The sequence below is a fragment of the Biomphalaria glabrata genome, chromosome 18 (genome assembly GCF_947242115.1).
Source record: "Biomphalaria glabrata chromosome 18, xgBioGlab47.1, whole genome shotgun sequence".
Taxonomy (NCBI): Eukaryota; Metazoa; Mollusca; class Gastropoda; family Planorbidae; genus Biomphalaria; species Biomphalaria glabrata.
In genome coordinates this window covers 19,036,897-19,062,911 of record NC_074728.1, presented here as the reverse complement: position 1 = coordinate 19,062,911, position 26,015 = coordinate 19,036,897, and the positions used below count along the sequence as shown (strand labels likewise).

General features: G+C 37.9%; 1 protein-coding gene across 4 annotated transcripts in view; it reads left to right on the top strand.

Moving 5' to 3' along the window:
• The window catches only part of LOC106052811 (uncharacterized), a 30,928-nt gene extending 9,663 nt beyond the window's left edge, over window positions 1-21,265 (top strand). For 3 of the 4 annotated variants that reach the window (XM_056017739.1, XM_056017738.1, XM_056017737.1), the window contains exons 6-15: window positions 1,661-1,847; window positions 2,904-3,112; window positions 4,683-4,869; window positions 7,560-7,777; window positions 9,861-10,047; window positions 11,789-11,997; window positions 13,756-13,945; window positions 15,314-15,417; window positions 17,613-17,850; window positions 21,058-21,265. In XM_056017739.1, the coding sequence (XP_055873714.1) occupies window positions 1,661-1,847; window positions 2,904-3,112; window positions 4,683-4,869; window positions 7,560-7,777; window positions 9,861-10,047; window positions 11,789-11,997; window positions 13,756-13,945; window positions 15,314-15,417; window positions 17,613-17,850; window positions 21,058-21,149 (1,821 nt within the window). In that variant the 3' untranslated portion in view covers window positions 21,150-21,265. Of the gene's footprint in view, window positions 1-1,660; window positions 1,848-2,903; window positions 3,113-4,682; window positions 4,870-7,559; window positions 7,778-9,860; window positions 10,048-11,788; window positions 11,998-13,755; window positions 13,946-15,313; window positions 15,418-17,612; window positions 17,851-18,937; window positions 19,004-21,057 lie in introns of those variants that run through there. The other variant, XM_056017740.1, reaches the window with a different exon arrangement.
• Window positions 21,266-26,015: the final 4,750 nt, after the last annotated feature.

The window sequence follows — 26,015 nt, the reverse complement described above, 5'->3', positions numbered from 1 at the left end:
CGTTCTCTAATATTCATTATTTAGTAATAGAAAAACAATCGCTCTCTATGTTGTAAACAGGAGGTAGTGTCTTTGGAAAAAATAAAATAGGAGTACAGTGTGTGTGTGCCGACTCTGAATTAGACGTGAACATAAAGTAAGTGCGTGGGAAACAAGGGCCACCGCTCATCTAGATCTAATTTTTTTTTTCATCCATGACCAAATGATTTTAAAGTTTAATTAATACTTAATAGATAATAAACTCAAATGAAATACTGTTCATGTTAATTAAGTACATAATTTTTATTATATTAATTAAAGAAAGATTTTACACGGGGCGGAGGCGTTGCGGCTTCCTAACCGAGGGCACCTGAATTGGACTCCTTGTGAAGACTGGGAGTCTTAATTTCAGAACCTTTAATGGCGCCTCTGAGTCCACCCAGCTCCATTGGGTATCTGATATGAGTTGGGGAACAGTAAAGGCGGTTGGTCGTTGTGGTGGTCACATGACACCCTCGTTAACCTTGAATCACTGAAAACAGATGACCTTTTCATCATCTGCCCATTGCGCCAAAATCGAAAGATCTGAAGTGTATACTTGTTTTTTAGGTTCGTATATTTGGGCGGTGATATGCAAAAACGGATGTTACTGATACTTAGGTAAAAAAGAATACAATATAATTGTTAGATTTCCCGAGTACCGCTGGCCATTTAACAGTAAATAATAAAGATAAGTTAATTCAATAATTAATGAAGTAATTTATCTTACATTTTTAATACAATATCTAGTCTCACAGTACAAGTTTATATGCGAAATATTGTCTCAAAAAGAAAAAAAAAAAATTATAAGCTGTCAAAATAAAGGATTTAAATTGTTGACTATAAAAAAATAGTAAGTTCATTCAAAAACAAGTGGAACATTCTTTTGAACAAAATTTTAAACAAAGTTAATCTCAATACTGCAGAAGAAAATCTCCTTTTTTCTATACAAAACAAAATTAATTACCACTAATCGAAAATGAAAAATTATGCGAAATTTCAACTTGATCCGAGGATGGAAAGATGGAGAAATAAAAACGTGTTCAAAACGTAACAAGGGGAATAACTTCACATATATGATTCATGTTTCCGTTAGGCACAGAAAATAATTGTACAAAGTTTCAACTTGATCCGAGATTGGGTGAATGTGAAAAAACGCTCGAATAAGCTATTCTGCCTCAGCGTGGCACTCGGGTGGAAGCTAGAGGAAGTGATTAGGCTAAATGAATAGCAAAACAAAACTCCTGTGGGAGTGTCCAAGTGAATGCGAGAGCTTTCCCATTGCACGGTGAGGAGTTGAAAGAGAGCTTCCACGTCCCTGTCGATAATCCATGTGCTGTTCCTCAAGGGACCGCTACACTAATGGCGAGTCCTGCACGGTTAGCATGGTACAACATAGGAAAATGGTCATACATTCTAGTCCATGCGCCCTGAGTGCCGGATATATCGGAAATAGCAATGTTTTTCAAAGACACTTGGACCTCTTCCAGGCAGAACGGTTTGTTCAAGCAGGCTTACACGCCTAGAGTTCGAAGAGCCTTCGGCTCATCTCAAAGCGTGTAAGAGAATAGCACCAGACAGATAGCGTTGTTATAATATAAAAATATCTCACTTTAACTTGTATTTGTTTTTCAATGACCAGAACATTCCCGATGGACGCCACTGGGAGATCCATTTTGTGATTGGGGACACGGCAGACATGTACGATTTCTCCATTACAATCTACGTGCCGGACTTCAGAGAAGCGGACGCTGGTCGATACAGATGCTCTTACGTTGATGAATATAAGGATCAGAAATATTCTGACCCCTTCACGCTTACACTCAAACGTAAGCCTTGACCACAATATTGATAAACATGTGTGCTTCATTGACCTTACAACCTATTGGGTAGATGATGTAAAGATCATGTTTCTATGGCCGATGGATATCGAGGGTGTCATGTGGCCAGCGCAAACGGCAAACCACCTTAACTATCCCCAACTAATGTCAGGTATCCATTAGATCTTTGAGTGGACTTAGAAGCGCCCAAGGATCCCGAAATTAATATCCCAGGATTCGAACCCGGGACCTCGGTTCGGAATCCAATCCGCCTTTACTTTCCCCAACTAATGTCAGGTACCCATCATAGCCGGGTGGACTCTGGGACGTCCTTAAAATCCCGAAATTTAAAATTTTTGTTTTGCCCGAGACCCTTCGGTTCGGAAGCCAAGAACTTTGCCACTCAGACGTCAGATTCATTGCGAAGTATTCAACTTCCACATACTATTTAATTCTGAACAAATGGAAAACGTTTATAATTACTTTTATTTAAACCACTAAAGTTTGTTTTACATTAAGTACAGCAAATCATACATATTACACTAATGTTTAACTAAATTATCTATCTCACTCCTTATATCTATATATATCATGGACAATTGAATGTTGCTCTCTCCTGAGTTCCTTCTTTTCATTCACTCACAGTCGTTTGCCCAAAACCCACCCCATTAGGACAACTGTGTCTTTCAGGAAGTGTTCACCCGTCACTAAATAGCAACGTACACTACGCCGCGGGTCGGCTAGCAATAGTTATATTGTCACGTCACGCAACGTAATAGGCCGAGCTCAGACAGACTCACTACCCCAGTAGCGAGATCACTAAACGCAGTCCTCAGTTATTTACATGGACCTTACAACCAAGGTGCCACACTAAGGCCGGGTGGGGGGGGGGGGGTCCTCCAAAACTGTACTATTGTATTTAACGTAGAGAAAACTTAAAAAAAAAACATCTAAAACTTTATTTTCAAAACACTATTAAAAATTAACTAAACTTATTCATCTATTTTTTTTTTTTTTTGCAACATAACTCTTGTTTGTATTTTTTTTTTTTTTTACATTTTATAGCTAAAAACGATACTAAAATACTTAATAAAGAAAGTATCGATCCAACCAATGATACTTTTACTGTCACGTGTGACATCAAACGATTCAGCCCAGACGACTATCCGGCAACAAAAATTCTCTATTCAATGTCCGTGGACAGGAAGCCTGTAGGAGAAGATGCATTCACCTCCATGGCCAAATTTGAACCATTGACTAAGAAAAAAACGACAGTAAGACTATGAAATCCAATTTATTGTTAGCATATTTCATGTCATTTAATCGACTTCAATTTGTCCATTTTTTGTCATTTTCATTTTGATATGAAATATTTACAATGATTTTTTTTTTAATTTTAAGTACCCTTTTATTCTTGTTAAAGTCCTTTGTTTCTATGGTACGCGGTTATCGAGGTTATCATGTGTCCAGCACATAGGTGGACTCATAGGCGCCTTAAAGATCCCGAAATTTAAAATCCCAGGATTTCAACCCGGGACCCCTCGGTTCGAAGCCAAGTGTTTTACCACTCAGCCACCGAGCCACCCTAATTGTTCTAGGTAAATTTAAAAAAAAAAAAGCTAAGGGAAGAATTTGCTTCGTCTCCCAAGTTTCGGGTGTTTCTTTCAAAACAAAAGAGTTCCTCTGCATTGACTCATTAGTAAGACGCGTAGAAGTTAGGACTAATTTAGGCAGGTCCTTAGTGACGCGACGGTATATTAAAAACTTAGAAGGGGAAATAGATTAGAGACTCTTATGACCATGATAGTGGTGTTGTAAAGTTGTTCGTTCATCTCTGATAACCATCATCATCATTATCTTTCCTTTGCGTTCCTCGTGGAACATAGGGCCTCAGTAAAAACACGCCACACTCCAAGGTCTCTTGCTAGTTTTTTAATGGCTTCCCAGCTCTTTCCTGTCCTCTCGGCTTCTAGTATACTGCGTCGCCATGTTCTTTTTGGTCTTCCTCTACGTCTTGTTTCCTGGGGGTTCCACTCTAAGGCCTGCCTAGCTCTGTTGTTGGTATCTTTTCTAAGGGTGTGACCAATCCATCTCCACTTCCTCTCTAAGATCTGCACTTCTATATTTTTCTGCCCACTCATCTCCCACAGTTTGGTGTTTTCTACTTTGTCTAACCAGTGTATTAAGATATTTCTCAGACATCTGTTGATGATGGTCTGTAATTTTTGTTGTTGTTACTTTAGTTGTTCTCCATGTTTCAGAACCAGAATCACAACAAATTTCCATAAGGATAAATAAAGAAGTCTTTTAGTCTTAGTCAGACAGTAGGACCGTTTTGATAGTAAAGATTCTTATTTTAGTCTATTTAGATATGTGGGGAGAATTCCAGGTTTTTTTTTAGGTGTGTAAAAGTCTGACTCGCTAGATCTATATGACGTTTAATGTCTTCATCTATTCCACCTGGTACACGGACAACACCCCCAAAGTATATAAAACTATCTTCTAGGTCTATGGTCTGAGAATCCAGTTCTATGTCTCCAATTTGTTTGTTGTATATTTTAAGTACTTGTGTTGTTGTTTTTTTAGTGGTTTATTTTGAGACCTACTCTTTTTCCTACTTCACTTAACGCTGTGACCTTTTCTTGCATATCCTGTAGTCTGTGTGATAATAAGGCTATGTCATCAGCGAATTCCAGATCTTCCAGCTTTTGTGTGAAAGTCCATTGGATTCCTTTCCCTGAATTACTGTTAATCATGATAAAGTTGTAAAGTTGTTCTTCTGTTTCTTATGATCATGATCATGTTGTGTCAAAGTTGTGCTTTCTTCTCTGATGAATCTCCTAGAATACACCAACTGGTCGACATTGGGACATACAATTCTTCGATGGCGACGCCAGCAACAACAGAGACCTCCTGAAGGTGGTTGTGGTAGTGAAAGACGCCAGTGTCAAAGACGTGGGTCTGTATAGGTGCGTTTACATGGACCAATATGAGCGGCATTTCTCCGATCGTGTGTACCTCCCAACTAACGGTAAGATGCATCCAGAGAGACATTACAGTTAGGCTAGTAGCTTGTTTAAAAAAAAAAAAAAAGTTATTCAGAAAATGGCATGGGATGCACATAATAACAGCAAACTTATTGAGAATTGCTCAAATCCTTTATTTGACATACATATAGGTAACTGTGTATTTCTCTATCAGTCGCATATTTCTGGGAAAATGTCATCGACGAAACTGTTGCTCTCGAACTTCGCGAGATGGCTGTAAGATTTGTTTGCGAACATTGGGACAATAACAATGACGACGCCCTGGGCGTGGTTCTTACGGAAGCACAGTCATACACTCTGCTCGACAATACGCTGCCTACATGAATACTTCCAGCGTTTACGGTGGCGAGGCTGAAATTGTGGCGATGTCTCAAATACTTCCCGCTACTATCACTATTCACTTTCAAGAACGTCCGCATGACCCTCCTCGAGTTTACAATCCGGGTCAACGTTTCTCCATATCCCTGCTATTTAGGGGTTGCATTCACCACAACGTTCTGGGGTGTGAGACTATCGCAGCTGCTACCTCACAAACTGTATTTGTTCCCCGAATATCCCTGACTCCATCAGATTCAAATTTGCCTTTTACCTTTACGCGCAGACAATTCCCTGTTAGATTAGCCTTTGCCATGACAATTAATAAAGCTAAAGGCCAAACGTTCAAAAAGATATGCCTGTATCTTCAAATAGTTTTTTTTCAGAGCTCATTCTTTTCATTCACTTAGAGTCGTTTGCCCAAACCCACTCCATTTGGACAACTGTGTCTTTCAGGAAGTGTTCACCCATCACTAAATAGCGGCGTATGCTATACCATGGGTTGACTAGCAATTATATATTGATATAACAAACAAAGCATTTTTTAAAGCTTATCTAAGGGAAAGAATTGTGTATTCATAGTCACACATGGCAATACTGTAAGATTGATTTCCCTTAATACCAAGCTATATCAATTAATTTGCAATAATTTCTTAATTTATTCTTATTTTTTGAGGGGGATTGATTAAAGGCTAGTTTGGAACCATTAATAATTGGGCACTATTTTAACTCTTACTTTCCGTTATTATTTTTCCACGTTTCGAAGGACTTTTTCATTTGGTTCATTTCTATTTCAATCCCCTGTTATGATTAAGCTTCAATTACAGTCGATTGTTATCAGAAAATGTTTTATTTGATATAGACGTAAAGAGGAATGCATGCTCTTTTTTATATAACACAAAGTCAAGTTTATAAAATTATACATTAATTTAATTTATAGAGGTCAAATCAACGATGGTATCGTCGATTAGGAGAGAAAGAGTTAACTCGATCCAAGAATGGGAAGTGGGAGAAATAACGTGTAAAAGAATTGCCCCTGACAGAGTGAGGCGAAGTGAGTGCTTCGAAGTCCAGGCTTAAATATTCAAACAAAAGCTTATTTTAAGTTACCAAGACATCCGTCTGAAACGTATAGACACTTATCTTTCCCATCGAAATTCTGGATTTTATCGGCATGGGCAGACAATTAGTAGCCTTGTTTGAAATAGTATTTGCTCCATTAGTTCGTGGCTTATTGACAGATCTTGCAGATTCTATGCAAATAAATGCGATCGTTATTCTTTTGTTTCAATTGAATAGCTTTCAATAAAGCGCATCTTTCTTGCTTACAGCAATTACAATACTATTTCTTTTGTAAACTAGAGGGAGCCGGGCTTAGGCATATTAGGCATATACAAACTAGACAGCGGCCTAGGGCCTCCGATTTGGTGGGGGCCTCGAACAGGACTAAAACAAAAGTAGAGAATAAAATTGTAAAGCTTTGATCAAATCTCAAAAAATAACAGAATTCGTCTGCCTGCCTAACTCTAGGTCTCTAATAGTCTCTATTATGATTCAAGATGCCACAGAGAACGCTAATGGAGTTACGCTATAAGGAATTTAGTTCATCTGTTGATTTAGATATAGATGGCGGAAGGCTTTAATTCATTGCATAATTGTATTTTTCGGTCTTTCGATCTTTTTATTTTTATTTTTCTATTTCATCTTGGGTCTCCATCTGCCTAAAACCGGCCCTGATCTTATTTTGTTTATATATTCCCCTTTCAGACCTTGTGGTGTATAGGGCAGATGATGTAAAGGTCATCTGTTTTTGTGCCTACTGAAGCGCCATCAAAGGCAGCCAAGCGGTTTATGCAGCTCAGCATCACCTTCCAAATATTTATAGGCTATTCATATAGCTTTGTACCTATTTCCTTATTATTCGGATATCTGGATAAACCAATTTTCAACAATATACTCCACAGCCAGATACATACTGAATTATCGGTGGAGAATGGCATTGAGCTTTTAGAATTTTTATGAAATTTTAGTAGAATCGACGTCAAAGAGATCTCAATGTTTTGATAACAAATCGATTACTAATATAATAAATCGATTCCTAATTCACTAACGGTCAAATAACGATTTAAAAATCGATTACTATTGCATTAATGGTCAAAAAGGATTTCAAAAAATCGATTACTAATATAATGACGGCCAAAAAAGATTACAAAATTCGATTACTAACATAAAAATAGCTAAAAAACGATTTCGAAAATCGATTACTAATGTAATAATGGTCAAATAACGATTACAAAATATAACCAAAGATGATAACGAATCTGAAGTCGTTACATTTTATTGTCCCAACCTCTCACAGATATAGTGGAAAATCAAATAGTGAACAAAAACAGCGTGGCCCAGAACGACACACTGATAATCGTCTGCGACGTCAAGAAGTTTAAGGCCCAGGACTATCCGAACTTTCCGTATATCAATTGGCTGACCATTGAGTGGATGCCGGCAGGGACAAACGACTTCGTGACAATGTCCACCTTCTCTCCCTTTGCTTATACGGACGTATACAGAACATCCTCAGTAAGAAACAATAGTATTTAGACTTACTGTTAACTGAAAGTGGGTATTGAAAAAAAAAGATCAGTGTAAGTCCACTTGCACACTGCAACGCTTGTATGTACAACAAATAAAAAAAAAGATCAGTTAAGTCTGCTTGCACACTGCAGGGTTTCGTATACAGAACATCCTCAGTAAGAAACAATAGTATTTAGACTTCCTGATAACTGAAAGTGGCTTTCACATTACACAGTGAGGAAAAAAATGCCATGCGGCGCTTTGAAACAGTTTTACATGTTCTAACTTGCCCACGGACCCCTAAATGAAAATGCTACATAAATGCATATTATATGTGTTTAAAAAAACAAACACATTTTGTTCTTGGAGCTTTTATGTAAGCATGTGGTATAACTTTTTGTTGAAAATAAAAATTTAGAAAAAAAAATTTATTGACTTGGATGAGGTGGATGAGATTTATGAAAGTATTTATATCCAGACCGCACTACAAACAGCGATGTCCTTGCGAACGCCTGTATGGACAGCATAGATAGGACTTTTTATGGTCCAACAGTTACGCTGGGCAGGGCATGTTTCCCGTATGGCAGACGAACGTATGCCAAAAGCAGTCTTTTTTGGTGAGCTAAAAGGTGGTCGACGTAACAGAGGTGCCCCGCGGAAACGCTTTAAAGACCAGCTTAGGCGCCTACTTGACTTAGCTGACATAAAAGGGAGCACCTGGTTGCATGCAGCCTCAGTACGAGACAGCTGGAGGTCACTCACAATGGCCGCCTGTATACACATTTGAGACCAAAAGAAAATCCGCTGCCGAGGACAGACGCAGACGGCGAAAAGAAAATCCAAATCGACCACCTGCGACAATGGTTATGCATGCCTTGGATGTGGCAAAAATATGTAGGTCACAGCTGTGGCTGCGTAGCCACGGGAAATACTGCATTCCTCGTTAATCTTCGGACTCGAAGACAAGCCTTATTATTATTATGTCCATCTCAAGAGTGCAAAGTTCTGTTCTTTGTCATGCTGTCCATGACGGTAATGAATCCACGTATTACTTAATAATAAGACAGGAAAGAGGTCTACAACTTTTGTACAATGACCCATAATGCGGGATATAAAAACTGTTTTTGTAACCCAGAATGTGAAGTCTCCTTGTTCAATCATTAGTTTTAAGTTCCTCGATTGTGGATATTTCAACTAGTTGCCCCTGTATTACTAGGGTTACCAGACCTCTTTTTAGGGATCGTGCCGTCCGTCCGGCTGGCTTTGGTCAATAGCAAGGGTTCTCAACCTGTGGGTCGCGACCCCCTTGGGGGTCGATTGACGATTAGCCAGGGGTCGCCAAAGACCATCGAAAAAGTTTATTGTTTTTTTATCTATTCCTCTATTGCTGTGTGTGTGTGCGAGGGGGGGGGTTGTAAAAAGGGGTCGCCGAGCTTAAAAGTTTGAGAACAGTTGGTCTATAGTGTGAAAAAAATGATTGCTTTTTTAATTACTAACAATTATCCATTAATCGGTTTTATTCCTTTCTATCTTCTAGATTAATAGCACAAACTCACAAACAGACAGAAAGTAAGATGACATTTTTTTTTTCACAATCTCCTTCTTTAGCAGGTGTTAGTTTGTTCAAGGTCTTTTAAAATAAACCTGTTACTCAAAATGCAAACCAAGGTTTAAAATGTTTTTTCAAGCCCTTGCGCCTGTCTTTTACAATGGCTTTTCTGTATGCCTCAACTGTGAATGTTTCGAGACCTTTTTGAGAGCTGTCCAACTGTGAATGTTTCGAGACCTTTTTGAGAGCTGTCCAACTGTGAATGTTTCGAGACCTTTTTGAGAGCTGTCCAACTGTCTCTAGGGGGCAGTTTTATTTTTTTTTCAGAATTAAAGATTATTAAATTGTAGCCCAAATCATCAGCAGGAGGTTTGGGGGGGGGGTAATTGAGGCGAGTAGGGTTCAAAACCGGTATCATCGACATAACAGACCAGGGTTCAAACCCCACAATCATGCAACCATTCTGAGATTCTGTATTGCTACTGAGAGAAAAAAAAAACCCTGTGTGTAGTAAACTTGTATAATTTTTTTTATATTTAGAATATACCTGGCGGGCGGCGTTGGATTGTAGACTTTATAGGTGCCGATACAGACAACAATAGGGATACTATTAAAATTGTGCTGGTCATGATGGACGCGAGCTACAGAGATTCTGGTTCTTATAGGTGCCACTTTAAGGACTACATGTTTAAATATTACTCAGAGGCTCAACTTATTTTACCAGAACGTAAGACAGACATTACATAAAGCTTCTCTTTTCTTTCTTTCTGTCACTCACTGGCACACTCTCATCCTTTCCTCGTCTCGTCTCTTATCTTATCCTTTCCTTTCTCTGTCGTCTCTTATCTCTTCCTCTTTTTTTTTTTACATTTAATTTTCTCTCTATCTTTCTCTACATTATTTCCTTTCGCCTCTTTACATTTCTCCTTAGCTATGTCTCATTTTTCCACTTCTCGTTTTCTCTTATTATCTTCTTGTTGTTTTTTTTTCATTCTCTCTCTCTCTTTATCTTTTACATTCTCTTTAACTTTTTTTTTACCGTAAACTTTCTTTTTATCTATATTTTCACTTCTCTCTATTTTTGTCTCTTCAAGGTTTCTTTTACTCTGTCATTAATTTTTCTCTTTCTCTTGTAGCTTGTACATTCTCTCTTCGTTCACATCTCTCTTTCAATCACTTAATAGAGTCTCTTTTTCTCTTTCTACATTTCTATTTCTCTAAGTTTTCCTGTTTCTCCCTATTTGTTTCTCCCTTTCTACTCTCTCTACATCTCTCTCTCTCTATATATATATAAATATCTATAATATTTAATATCTATCTGTACTGTATATCTCTTTATATCTCTACATCTCTCTCTATATATAAATATCTATAATATTTAATATCTATCTGTACTGTATATCTCTTTATATCTCTACATCTCTCTCTATATATAAATATCTATAATATTTAATATCTATCTGTACTGTATATCTCTTTATATCTCTACATCTCTCTCTATATATAAATATCTATAATATTTAATATCTATCTGTACTGTATATCTCTTTATATCTCTACATCTCTCTCTATATATAAATATCTATAATATTTAATATCTATCTATACTGTATATCTCTTTATATCTCTATATCTCTCTATATCTCTCTATATCTCTCTATCTCTCTCTATCTCTCTATATCTCTTTATCTCTTTTTACTCTTTCTAAGTAATTGCTTACATTTCTTATATCTCTAATATTTTTTATCTTTTTACATTTTTCTGATTCTCTTTGCAAATGTTTTAGTTTCATATACCTTTACATTTCCCATTTCCAAATGTGACCATTCTATTTGTTTTCTCTTTATTTCTAAATGTGACCATTCTCTTTGTTTCCTCTTGATTTCTAAATGTGACCATTCGCTTTGTTTCCTCTTGATTTCTCAATGTGACCATTCTCTTTGTTTCCTCTTTATTTCTCAATGTGACCATTCTCTTTGTTTCCTCTTTAAATTTACGATGTACTTCATATCTCTATCTTTCTCTTTTTTTTAACTTTTTAGGTCGCTTTTTTGTTTTCAATAAAATAATTTTTCCATCTTGACCTTTCTTTCTCTTTGTCTCTCTTTGTCTCTCTTTCCCATTTTTTTTCCTTCTACTTTTTATGGGTTTTTATACTTGTTTTTTTTAACTGTTTCTTTTCTCAGCCTGTATTTGTAATACAAATCTATCCATCTTATTTTGTAATGTTATCACTTAGACATTTTTCGTTGCGGTTTAATGGCGACTATGTCATTTGGAAAAATAAGGTAAGAGTTCTTGTCTTGCCTTACAAACGCTGTTCTTTCCCTCGGAGCTAACCCTCCGTCTAATAAACATCAGCCTTGTCAAGCCAAATGAACTCGCTGTTCTTTCCCTCGCAGCTAACCCTCCGTCTAAAAACTTCTGCATTGTCAAACCAAATGAACTCACTGTTCTTTCCCTCGCAGCTAACCCTCCGTCTATAAACATCAGCCTTGTCAAGCCAAACGACGTGTTCGTGGTTCGCTGTGACGTTACCAAGTCCAATCAGACGGACCTCAGCAAGGGGAATCCACTGGCTGGCCTCACACTGCAGAGAAGGTTGGAATGGGATTCAAAATACTATACACTGGCGATGTATGATCCTTTTAAAGTTGGACAAAATCGGACAAGAGTAGTAAGTACAGTAATTAGGCAGTTTAATCAGGTAAAGTAATCAGGCAGTTTAATCAAGGTAATCAGTACAGTAATCAGGCAATGTAATCGGGTACATTAATCAGGCAGGGTAATCAGGTACAGTATTCAGACAGGATAATCAGGTACAGTAATCAGGCAGTGTAATCAATGTAATCAGTACAGTAATCAGGCAATATAATCGGGTTCAGTAATTAGGCACGGTAATCAGGTACATTAATCAGGCAAGGTAATCAGGCACATCATTCAGACAGGATAATCAAGTACAGTAATCAGCGGGGTAATCAGGAACAGTAATCAGGCAGAGTAATCGGGCACAATAGTCAGGCAGGATAATCAGCTACAGTAATCAGGCAAGGTAATCAGGTACAGTAATCAGGCAGAGTAATCGGGCACAATAGTCAGGCAGGATAATCAGCTACAGTAATCAGGCAAGGTAATCAGGTACATTAATCAGACAGGGTAATTATGTACAGCAATCTGGCAGGGTAATCAGGTACAGTAATCTGGCAGGGTAATCAGGTACAGTAATCAGACTGGGTAATCAGATACAGTAAACAGGCAGTGTTATCAGGTACAGTAATTAGACAAGGTAATCATTTCAGTAATCAGGCAATGTAATCGGGTATAGTAATTAGGTAAAGTAATCAGGTACATTAATCAGACAAGGTAATCATATACAGTAATCAGACAGGGTAATCAGGTACAGTAAACTGGCAGGGTAATCGGTTACAGTAATCAGGCAGGGTATTCAGGTACAGTAATCATACAGGGTAATCAGGTACAGTAATCATACAGGGTAATCAGGTACAGTAATCAGGCAGGGTAATAAGGTACATTTTTCATGTAGAGTAATCAGCTACAGTAATCAGGCAGGGTAATTATGTACAGTAATCTGGCAGGGTAATCAGGTACAGTAATCTGGCAGGGTAATCAGGTACAGTAATCTGGCATGGTAATCAGGTACAGTAATCAGACTGAGTAATCAGGCTCATTAAACTAAATTGATTTTGAATTTATAAACTTTAATTTGTGTTGTGTAAAAAGAACATGCATTCTCCCATAATTTAATACCAAATAAAACATTTTCTGATAACAAACAAAAAGTTATGGAAGTTTAATCATAACAGGAGAGTGAAATACAAATGAGCAAAATGAATAATACCTTCAAAATGAGGAAAATAATTACGGAGAGAAAGAGTTAACAATTGGTAATATATTATTTTGTTTGTTATCTTGAACAATGGAAAGAAACCTTACTTGACAGATGTGTTGGTATAAGTTGAATTAGTTCCTTGAGAACTCTTGAGCAATGAGTGCACATTTTTTTTTTTTGCATTTATAAAAAGATCATTCACCAAGATACCCCCTTCTTCCCTATCCCTGTCACAACTGGTCCAGACAAGTGATAGGGTCTTAGCGCATTCAAAAAGCTAAAAACTAAACAAAAACTATTGGTACAAATATTTATTATCGCACGGATTTATTATATGTGCATCAACTGGAAGGATGAGCACATGACTGGTCTGGCACAGGAAATACCATGATCAGCAAGGTTATAAATTAATAAAATATATTTATCGCCTTTACCTCCTAAGGAATTAAAAAAAACTAATTCATACAATTACACGTAATATAAGCTTTTATTTTTGAAGTTTTTATATATATATATTTTCCTTTTTTTTTTCCAGATCTGTGGCAGTAAATAAATGGTTACTTATTATTCTATTTTATGTTACAGTTTACACCCGTGGGGCGTGAGTGGAAAGTTTGGATGACAGGTGCGGACAGTGGTCTAACTCTATCTCTTAGCCTGACTTTCCCAGACGGTGGTTGCACGGACGCTGGCGATTACAGGTGTATGTTTGATATAGGCCCAGATAACGACAGAGTTAACGCCTACTCCAAACCTTTCCGTCTTAAGAGTGAAGGTAAAACTAAGTGGGACAATGTTTACAAAAAAATTAATATAAGATATATGCAAAATGTAGAGTTGAGCTGAGTTATTTTGGGGGGAGCATAAGGTCTCAACCAGCCTCTCCAGCAAGCTCGGCCCTGAGCAGTTTCTTCATCTCCTCCCATAGCATTCTAGTATCCTCAGCTTTGCAGATGCCTGACCTCTTTCAGTTTTTCTAGACCTGTCCACTTTCTAATCCTGATGAAGACTGGGATTTTTATTTCGGGATCCTTGCGCGCCTCTGAGTCCACCCAGCTCTAATGGGTACCTGACATTAGTTGGGGAAAAGTTAAGGCGGTCGGTTGTTATCCTGGCCACATGACACCTTCGTTAACCGTGGGCCACAGAATCAGATGACCTTTACATCATCCGCCCTATAGACCACAAGCTCTGAAAGGGGAACATTACTTAACTTACCACTTTCTAATAAGTGCTTTACTTGCAACATTGGTAGCTGGATTTCACAGGGTGCGTCCTATCCAGCTCCACTTTCGCTTTTTGATATCCTGAGCTACGGTATTCAAAGTGTCACAGACCATAATAAAGTATGTTAACATAAAACATATTTTTTAACGCAATTTCTCATAACAAGCCGTGGGTAACGGTAGAGCCCTACTCTGTTTATTTACTGTAATATTTGTACTTCATTATTGAAAGAAGTCCTTTCAGGTAGCTTTGCGCTATCAAGTTCCTCTATTAACAGGCCAACAAATATGTTTGTGCTCTAGAACTTCAGGTCTACCCCAAACGATGCTCAAAAAGTTCTTGTACGTGTATTTCTGTATTAAACTCATTACTTCTACTTCTTCTATGACCTATAAAACACTGAGATCTAACTCCATTGAGATTGTCTGTTGTCCAAAACGTTAAGCTAACCATTAGAAAGCACGTTCCAGTCTTACATCATAAAAATGCCGGAAGTGACCTTTGGCCGCATTTTTTTTCCTTAAAAAATGATATGTCAGCTTTTTTTTTAGACATCAGTTGTCGAGATATTTACACCCTAGGAATCCCTGGGCTGTATCCTTTTTATCTATGCCTCTTTTTTTGGGGGGCTATCGATTTTATTAGTAAAAATGTACAATTTAAATAGTTACAATGTCATCAAACATGGCATTGAACATAGTAACATTCAGGTTGTCATAGCATTTTGACGTTTTAAGTTAATTACTCTAATTAGCTAATGACATTTCGCCACTATGGTCAACTACGATAATTTTATTATTACACCTTTTTACATGAATTAATTTGGTTAGGACTTTTAGTTTGAGAAATTTGAATAACATCTTCAATAGTTATTGTTTCTCTCTAAACAAACCCCCAAAAAATGTCAATCTGACAGGCGGTTTTTACCTCTACCAAATCACCACTGACCCTGGTATTCACATCGGGTTGACCTCAGATCAAGAAGAAGGAACCGAGTTAACTTTAGGCTGTTCATATCAGGTATGAATAATAATCTCTTTTAAATTTGCATCTCGGAGGTGTTTTATCATTTTTAAATGCATAGCTCAGCACCCTTTTCGCTGTCTATACGTCAGATTCACAGAGGATCCGTTTATGTAAATCTACTAGGATAGGGGTTCTCAACCTGTGGGTTGCGACCTCTTTGGGGGTCGAATGACCATTTGCCAGGGATCACCTAAGACCATCAGAAACTTAGTTTTTTTTTGTCTATTTTTCTTATAAAATTTTTTATTTTTTTTTGGGGGGGGGGGGGGGAGGGGGGTCATACGACTTTTTTAGTTACAACACAAGCATTAAAGCATTAAATGTTTTATTTGGTATTGAATTATAGGAGAATGCATGCTCTTTTTACACAACACAAATTAAAGTTTATAAATCCAATAAATAAATTTAGTTTATTGGGGGTCAAATCAACGTTGGCATCGTCAATCAGGAGAAAAAGAGTGTATCGTTCCAAATGTAAAATGACTGAATAACTCTTGCCATAGCAAACAATAACATATATTTTATTTACACTAAAATACCCATTTTCATATACAGTAGAGAATAGTAGTACACGACTTGATTTATAGTACATACTACTATCAAAGAACACAATGTGACTTAATAGAAAATTCCTTCAAAGAAATAGATAACATCTCTATATATAGTTCAACGAAGTTCGTCCATCGTGGTTCGATGATGACCACTTTTGTCATTCGGGGGCTTATGGCTTTGCACTGGGGTTTTGTGCCTCTTCATGTGACTGGTGAGATCTACGTGAGCCCGGAATGTTCGGCTGCACACTGGGCAGGTTATTCCAGCTGGAGCTTGTGTCATTGGCCTTGCTTTTTTTTTCCTGACCTTTTTCTTCTGCGAGCGTTGTTTTCTTGTCCTCAGCAATTTGTGCGCCAGTTATCACAGCGCTATGCCATGATGCTCTGTCATGTGCCTCTGTCTCCCAGGTGGCTGGGTCAATGCTGAAGGCCTTCAGAGAAGCTTATATATCGCTTTATAGATAAACTTTGTAACCAAAATGCTAACCTATTTCTATAGACTGACTGTACTGTCACTACTAATTAAGTGACATTTGATTATGCATATTAAAGTAATTAAAGATGCCTTGTTTCACTTAAATTGCTGCACTACTTTTTGTCGCGTAGGTCTACTCTAATTAGCGAAGCACAACAAATGTTAAAATTGATCAATCAAGTCTCCAAATAGCAGACATTTCCTTTATTGACTATAAATAAAACACACCTTAAACTGACAAATCCTGCCATAAAGAACTACACGTTATATTTCACGAATTGACTTAATTCCAATGAGATATACTAAGTACACATTTAGAGAGCAATTTTGTAAACACTCATTTCTCTAGTCTTCAGTTGACCTGATACTGAGGCTGGACACTCAGTCTGTGAGTGTCAACGATAGAGTGATGATCGACACGGTATCACAGTCAGTACAAAACTTACATGAAATAATTTAACTTCTAAACTCTTTTATACATACATATATATATAAATAGAGAGACCTACCTTATGTTTGTTGAGAGCACTACATGAAACATTTATATTGATGGTTATAACGATGGCAATGTATGTTTAGTATGTCTTGTTATTTTCAGAAACTATTTCTGGTTACAAAGTATCCAATAAGGTCACAAGCATGGAATGGGTTGCCTGAGAGCTAGCCAGGAAAACAAGTGACTTGGCTGAATTTAAGTCATTGGTTAATATGCATGACTATATATAAATGCATGACGCGTAGGACGTAATCATCTTCTTTTTTGAAGTAACGTCTGTATTATATTAGATATGATAAGAAGAAGTATTCGTTTTGGTGAGAATATATATATATGAAATCCTCTTTACGAAATAAAGCCTTTTAATTGTTAAATGTAGACGTAGTGATGGAACGCACACTAAAAACACACAAAACTTAATTTCACTATAAGATTCATTTTAAAAAAATGAAATTTAGTGGCTAATCGCCGTCTCCCCCCCCCCTTTTTTTTTTTAATAGGTTTTTAAATACAAATATCTCGATCAGAAAAACACAATTTTCATTTCTAATCAACTCCCTTTCCTTGCTACAAATGTGTAAGTAAAACTGCTGTTTACACATCTCTTGAGACCTTGACGCGCACACACCACGTGACAGTCACATCCATTTGTTCTATTGTCCAACAGGGTTCGTCCACGCTTAGGGCCGTATGGACTACGCTCGGACCTGGGAAACTTGGAACCATAACAGAAACGGAGCCGATAGGATGGTACGACGCCCATAACTGTTTGAAGACCTTCTATGACTCCCTGATGACCTACACCGTGTCACGCGAGAATGACGGGACGACTTTCATCTGCTCTGTTTACAACGGCACCCAGCTGTTACAAGCAGCCAATCTGACAGTGACTATAAAGAAAAAAGGTTGGTCCACTTGTGTTGAGTCGTCGTCAGAATATTAAGGCTCGTCTCCTTAGTCCGCAGATTTCAATGAGTAGTGCAGTTATTTCACGTGGATACGCAGACCTAACTGCGACCTACATATTTTGTTCACTCGAAACGTAGACTTAACCATTGTCCGCCTGTGGTCGATTAAAATGTAGTTTTCAGTCTGTCCTCAGCAGTGGATTTTCTCTTGATCTCCAATGTTTCTCCCTCGTCCTTTGTAAGTGATCTCCAGTGGTCTGATGGCAGGTGCTCTTTTCTATGTCAGTTAAAGCTGTGTTTGTAAATGTAAACCCTAAGAGAAAGTTTGGACATTTCGTTACGACTAAAAAAGGGATGGGTCTACAAATATTTTACGAATTGTTACAAAGGGTAGGGAGGTCTCTGATCATTTTTAAGGGACAAAAAGAAACTTGTAGTTATTTTGCAAAGCTTCTATCAACTCACTCTGTCTGTCTGGTATAGTTTTCGTACCCGTTATTTCGGACACCCCTACTCTCGGATCAAGTTGAAACTTTACCCAATTATTTATTGTACCTAACAAAACATAAATCAATTTTTTTAAAAAAAGGAAATGATACTGGTAATTAATTATTTTGTTTGGTGCAAGAAAAAGGAAATAAATGCTACTTATTGAGTGATGTGGCTGTATATGTTAAGTTATTCCCCTTACTAATTTTTTCTCTCCTCTTTCCCATTCTCGGATCCACTTGAAATTTTGCGTAAGTATTTATAGTCATGACAATACACGAATCAATTTTTTTTTAATAATTAACCTTTTAGCTTGTCAATTAGGGGTAATTAATTATTTTCGTTTCATTTAGAAAAAAAAAGAAGCTTATTCTTGTAGTAATGAGATTTATAATTTTATTTTTTTTTAATTTTTTTGCAACGACTTTTTTAGCCACTGGAAATACCGCTATATCCTCCTAAACATTTGGACTGGTAGATAGTTATATTTAATTAGAAAAAAAAAGGCTGGGTATTATTTTACATTTTACTGAGCTTAAACTCCTTGTGTCGGCCTTCTAAAGTCGTCTAACGATATGTTGTCCGCCTTCTTAAGACATAGAACGACAATGGTGTACCTGATACAGCACTCTTTCGTGTGGCTGCTGATCCCTATTCTGAAGAGACACTCCCGTACAGACAGAAGGCAAGTAAAGGTGCCATGTTGCTTAAAGCGATTAAAGCGTCACCCACTTATCTTTGGTTTGCTTTGATTCCAGAGCTGAGATCAATATCTTACATTGTCCATAACTTTTTTTTTTCATCCCCATCTGTCTCGGGCTACCACATCCTGTCCACCGTCCCTTTAGACTTCGTCCACATGTCCGAGGTGTGGTCGACTAGTTTTTACTTGTGCTCATCGTAAAAAGAGTAAAATTTCCCTTTCAGACCTTGCGATCCGTAGGGCAGATGATGTAAAGGTCATCTGTTTCTAAGGCCTACGGTTAACGTGGGTGCCATGTGGCCAGCACAACGACCAACCGCCTTTACTTTTCCCCAACTAATGTCAGGTACCCATTAGATCTTTGGGTGGACTCAGAGGCGCCCAAAGATCCCGAAATTAACATCCCAGTCTTCCCCAGGACTCGAACCCGGGACCTCGGTTCGGAATCCAAACGCTTAAACGCTCAGCCACCGCGCCTCCTTGTGCCCATCGTGAGATGTTCATAAAGGATGACTTTTTCGGGGATGCTTTCGTGTGGGCATGACCAAGCAACAGCAGTGGACGTCATCTGAGGATGAGGAAGAGAAGGTGAAGACCCTTTCCAGCAAGTATCTCACAGGGCTATCTATTGGCACAAAGTAAACAAACGAGAAGGAGCCACCTGCTACAACACGACTCTCCATTCTCATGGATGAAAACAAGCTGTATAGTATACATTGAAAACTCAGATAGCAAAAAAATATAGTGTGTATTAATGAGATCCTAGATTAAGCTTTAAACTCTAATGCAATAAAGACCCGGGAATCACTATCCAGCATCAAAGTGGCGCTCGGGTGGAAATTATTGTTAGAGGAGACCACTAGGTTAGTGGGGTAGCAAACTAAAAATCTCGCTGGGGTACTTAAGAACTTTCCTCATTTCACTGGTCTGGGATTAAAACAGCCCGAGCCACAATCCTAAGAGACCGTTTTATGGCAGACACCCGCACGGCAGCTGTGGTACGTAGAAGGAATATGAAGGAGTCCCGAGAGCCTCAGGATTCGATTTACAGGAAATAGAGATGTGATTCATTTACATTTGTTTGGATCTCTCCAATCGGGACAATCGTTCAAACATGCCGAAGGAAGCTTTCGTTTGCTCAGAGTTTCAAGAGTCCATGGCTCAAGTCTAACGTCATTTACAAAACAAAATGTAACAAAAAAAGGTTATGGGCAGCAAAAAAGAAACGAACTCAAATCTACAAGAGAAGCGAGCCAAATGAAAATGACTGGCTCTTCTACCACCAAATCAAACGTCACGACATTGTCTGTGGATGTACCTCCAGAGTCGGATTCTAGAGCCAAACAAAGAAGTGCGATTGAAGATGAAGGAGGCAGTGGCGTCACTCTTGTCGATGTCACCTGGCTCAGGGTGTCACCTCCCCCCATCAACTTTCTTTACCTATGTTCCAATAAAAACTATTTGTTAGTTAGTTCTTTTTGTTGAACCACTACAGTGAATTGATTATCCACTTTAATTGATTGTTACTCAAATGTAAAATGGGTGTCAATTCTATTATAAAATGTATTCAATTATTAATGCAAATTTTACAATGAAATTTAATTAAAATTAGAAACAGACTTAATATTTCTTAACAGACTTAACATCACCTGAACAGGTTTCCTTTGTTATAACGTTGTGCTGTGTCATTTAAACTTAAACTACCATCTAGGTGTGTCTAGGCATATTTGGGCATATATCAAGAGTGTTTTTTTTTATTATTATCTTTTCCAATGCGTCTGATTTTTGCCAAGATATAATTTTTCAAACTTGAGTGTCACCCCAAAAAGGGTGCCCCCCGGTGCGGACCGCACCCTTCAAAGCCCCTAGTGACTACAAGGAGGCATACAACAGTGTCATTATACACAATACTTGACGTGTCTTTACGTGTATAAATGTTATTAGTGTACAATTTTCATTTCAAACTTCTGATTATGAAGTTATTAAGTGTTTACATTTTTTTTTATTTACAGCAAGAAGTATGTTTAATTCAGGGGGTTCAAGTCAAGACCCGAGGACCAGTTTCTTTTTTGCTACGATGTACATGTTTTTAGTATTAATATAATAAAATATATATTTGTTACTAAGCAGTATACATTTGAATAAGGTTATATATGTATTATAAGTTTTTAGTATATTTCGTGAGAAAGAACGAGAGAAAAGGCCCAAAATAGATACAATTTTACTAATGTATTTATTCATGTTTGTTTATCTATATGTCTGTATATATGGGTTGATAGAGCCTGTGTGAATGCTGTTTTGTCCATTCCGAATTCGATGCTTGACGTTGATTATTCGAATATGAATAATGGCCAGAAACAAAAATGCAATTTAATTATTGGAAATGTTTAAATTACATCTTTCTTAATAAGCGTTCAAATGGATTAACAAACTTCCAAGACTTAAGACGACTCGAGGTTTGGTTTTTATTGAACTGTACTGCCGAGAAGACGATTCCTGCCAGTCAGGTGCGTGGTGATTGTGGGCGTTCTCCTCTAAAGTAGGCAGACGAAAACCAGGTGCAAAGAGGACTTTTGGCTGTCAGTCTTGCCATCAATATTGTTAGTTTCAGATGTTTTTAAAGTAATGCAATCTTGGATAGAGCCAAAAATCCTTTTCGTGAATTAAGTCTATATTCGATTATTTTTCGAATACCAAATTGAATCCCCGCAAATTCGAATACGATTCACTATTCAAATATTTACTAAGAGTTAATAAGCTCTCTGCAATTTGTTAATTTTACTGTGCAGTCTGAAATGCTCTTTGTTTTCTAGGCTCTCTGATATTTTCTTTGTTTTTCATCCCCCCCCCAACCCTTTGTTTATTATTCTATTAGTTTCAAGGTCAGCTCAAATGTGCACCATTGTGAAATTTGATATAAAATCAATATGAACATATAACTAAAATGTTATTTAACCTTGGTTAGGCCAATAATAGAATATGCATCCTCTGTTTGGGACCCCTCAACTCAAGAAAACATTACGAAACTGGAACAGACACAAAATAAAGCATTGAGATTAATAACACGTGAATAGTCACATTTGGCTGTCACTAGATTAACAGTGTTAGTGAAATCCCTAAATTTAGAAAGCCTTCAGGATAGAAGAATTAAAAGTAAAGTAGCAATTATACATAAGTGAACCATAATCTTCAAATACAAAACACAAAAGCTAATAAAATACTCAAAAAGGCACAAAGATAAAAGCACATTCCTCGTTCCATGTGCTAGGACAAATTTGTACAAATGCTCCTTCTTCCCTAGTGGTATTAGAGCATGGAATGGGTTGCCTGACTTGGCAGAATGGTTGGTTAACATGCATGGTTAAATGCATGACGCGAAGGATGTATCTTCTTTTTTGGAATAACGTCTGTATTTTATAAGATAAAACAAGTTCACATTTTTTCAAGCGAAACATTGCGTAGTTATCTAAATATAGAACGGTGGATACAGAAAAAGGTAAACGTTTGAAATGATGACTATGTATTCTTATACTATACAGTGTCGCTCTGAAAAACTTATTACAACAGATCTATTCGACTCTTATCTTTGTAGAAACTGGGTGGGCTCAAAAACCTGACACGGATCTCAAAAACGGCTCTAATGATTTTCCTAGAGACTTGACAGTTGATGTGTATTGTTGGGAAAAGCTCGTTGGTCACACTGAGAAATCTCTAATTTGACCGTTCCAATTTTTGAAAGTATGAAAAGAAATAGATTTAAATTTGTCAAGAGAACGAGAAAGTATTTATATTGAACGGACTTTACGTCATCGGGTATTTCCGAATGTTTAATTTACATTAGGTTAAGGTAGCTTTTTAAGGTGTTACATTAACGAAATGACAAGTACTCATGAATTTAAAAAAAAAAAGAAATGAAAGTTACGGAAAGTACACAATAAGAAAATGTCTTATTACGATCTTAGCAGATCAAATGTAGAACCTCTTGAGTGGAGTGAACATTGGAAGGTAGCTGAGGTCAGCGGTACAGGATGGGGTCAAGGTGACTGAGTGGCTAAGCGCTTGACTTCAGAACCCGGTGCACTGGGTTCGAATCTCGGTGAAGACTGGGATTTTGAATTACGGGATTTTTAAGGGAGATCTGAGTCCACCTGACCTTAGTTGGGGAAAAGTAAAGGCGGTTGGTCGTTGTGCTGGCCACATGACACCATCGTTAACCGTGGGCCACAGAAACAGATCATCTCAACATCATCTGGCCCATACATTGCAAGTTCTGAAAGGGAAACTTTGCTTTACTTTGCTGAGGTCAGGGGCCTTACAGTCTCAGGCTCAGGCCTTTGCTAACTAGACTGCACAACTCCAACTGTGTAACTGATTGGAAATGTTACAGAGACCGAAGAAGCTGGTGTAATAGGCAGGTACAAAATCCATAACTATCTAGACCAAGATTGATGTCTTGATTTTGCTCTAGTTGTAGAGTCGGCTTACAAATGTAAAAAAAAAGCACACACTAAAACCAGCAAAATATTTTTAAAATCCATTTTTTTTAAAATAAAGCTCATCTAGTGAAGAACCACGCTTACAGAAAAATACTAAATGTCAAACAAGAAAAAATACAAGATACCGAAGTGCTTCGAAGAGCGGGTCTGCAAAGCATCCACACAATCGATGGGCAGGACACGTCAGCAGAATGGAAGACCGCCGCATCCCTAAACGACTCCTGTATGGTGGGGTCGAATTGTAAGATTGAGGGGTTGAATCTTTACGTTATGGTGTCGAATCCTGTTGTGTGGCGTTTGATTACTGTGGATAGGGGAGGGGTTGAATCCTGCGTTGCGGGGGGCTGAATCCTGCAGTGCGGGTTGATGAATCCAGCGGTGCGGGGGGATGAATCCAGCGTTTAATGGGTGCATTTTGGGATGGAGGAGGGTCGAATTCTAAGGTTAAGGGGCTTGAATCTTGAAGTCAGATCTTGTTTGTGGGTTTTGGTTTTTTACTTTGGGAGAATGAATCCTGTCTTATTGGGATTGAATTATAAGGTTTAAGGTGAGTTTTTTGAATTGTTGGCACATCGGCACAATTTAGGCCATGTCGTGCCCGTAATCCTTCAAGGATTAAGGTTTGAGGAGTCGAATCCTGAGGTGGGGTGTCCGTGATAGTAAATTTTATTGTTTTGTCTCGTCCATAACATTATTGTAACCCAGTGCTGGAATGTCGAAAGAATGCGCTAGTTAACAGGCTTATATATGGTATGTGCGATGTACTGGAATTTAATGGAAATGTTGAAGACAACTGGAGAGGTTTATAACAGTCTGTCACTAAGTTAAAAATGTTTTACATGTTTCAGATGTTCTTTCAGAGTAGAAGATAATTTACTTCTTAATCTAAACGAGGGATGCGAGCGGGCAGGGTATGCACCCGGGACCATCGATAACTCCGAACAGTCCAGCGCGCAAACCTCGCGTACACTGAACTGCATTTTAAATAAATTAGGCAAATATCTCCTCGAGAGAACGAATCGTAGACATATATAAATATATGGAAAGAATGTTACCATTTAAAATTATATTTTTATTCTTTGCAAATGGAGAGTTTTGTGACAGACTTTAAACTCAACGCAAGGTCATGTATAATTGGAATCCCTAAAAGATGTTTGTAAAATGTTTTACATGTTTCGGATGTTCCTTCAGAGTTGAAGATAATTACTTCTTAGTCCCTACCTCCCGCAGGACGACGGGGGATGGGAGCGGGCAGGGTTTGAACCCGGGACCATCGATAAATCTGAACGACAGTCCAGCGCGCAAACCGCACGACCAGGCAGCCAGATTTATTTATTAATGACAGAATAGTAGGCGGCATAAGAAATGAAACCGCAAGACTTCTATGTAGGGCTGAAACGGAGTAGCATGTTTTTGATATCCGAAGCCGGATAGTAAAATAAGAAACCGGATATTGTACCTAGACATGGGCGGAACTTCGTTAGGATATTGTACCTAGACATGGGCGGAACTTCGTTAGGATATTGTACCAAGACACGGGCGGAACTTCGTTAGGATATTGTACCTAGACATGGGCGGAACTTCGTTATCTTCTTTAATGTCAACACTATTTCTCAGTCTATTCTCAAACAGTGCGCACCTACTGCACTACATGGATGGCGGTGTGAATAGCCGGGTTATAAATAGATTGTAATAACCTAAGTGAGGCAACTCAACGAGACATAGATATTTATGTACAGGACATCACAGGTACACAAAAGCAACATCTTCTCTTAGCACAGTCTCTCCATATTGGCTCTCCGGACTTGGGCGGAAATCGTTCTCCTTCCTAATGTTGACATCCTTTCCAGTCTAGTCTATAACAGTGCCCACCTTCTGCACTAGCTTAGATGGCGGTGCGCACGGCAGAGTTATAACAATAGAGAGAGAGAGAGAGAGAGAGAGAGAGAGAGAGAGAGAGAGAGATCGCACATTACAAGGGAACTGGGTTTGTTTACATGGGGGCTGGACTTTGTTTACATGGGGGCTGGACTTTGTTTACATGGGGGCTGGACTTTGTTTACATGGGGGCTGGACTTCAAGCCAAACTTCTACACCGGTGACCGAGTAATGAGTGATTCAAAAATCTTCTAGTTCAAATAACTTGGTGTCAGAGTGATTCATACATCTTCAAACTCCTTTTAACTTATTGTAAAACTGATTCATAAATCTTTGAGCTCAACATAACTTAGTGTCAAAGTGATTCATAAATCTTTGAGCTCAACATAACTTAGTGTCAAAGTGATTCATAAATCTTTGAGCTCAACATAACTTAGTGTCAAAGTGATTCATAAATCTTAAATTTATCTTCAAGCTCATCTTAACTTAATGCCAGGAGTGATTCATACATTTTGATTCATACATCTTCTATCTCAAACTCACAAAGTCAAATCACCGACCTAAAAGTTCATACAAAGAATAATTTTAAAAAAGCC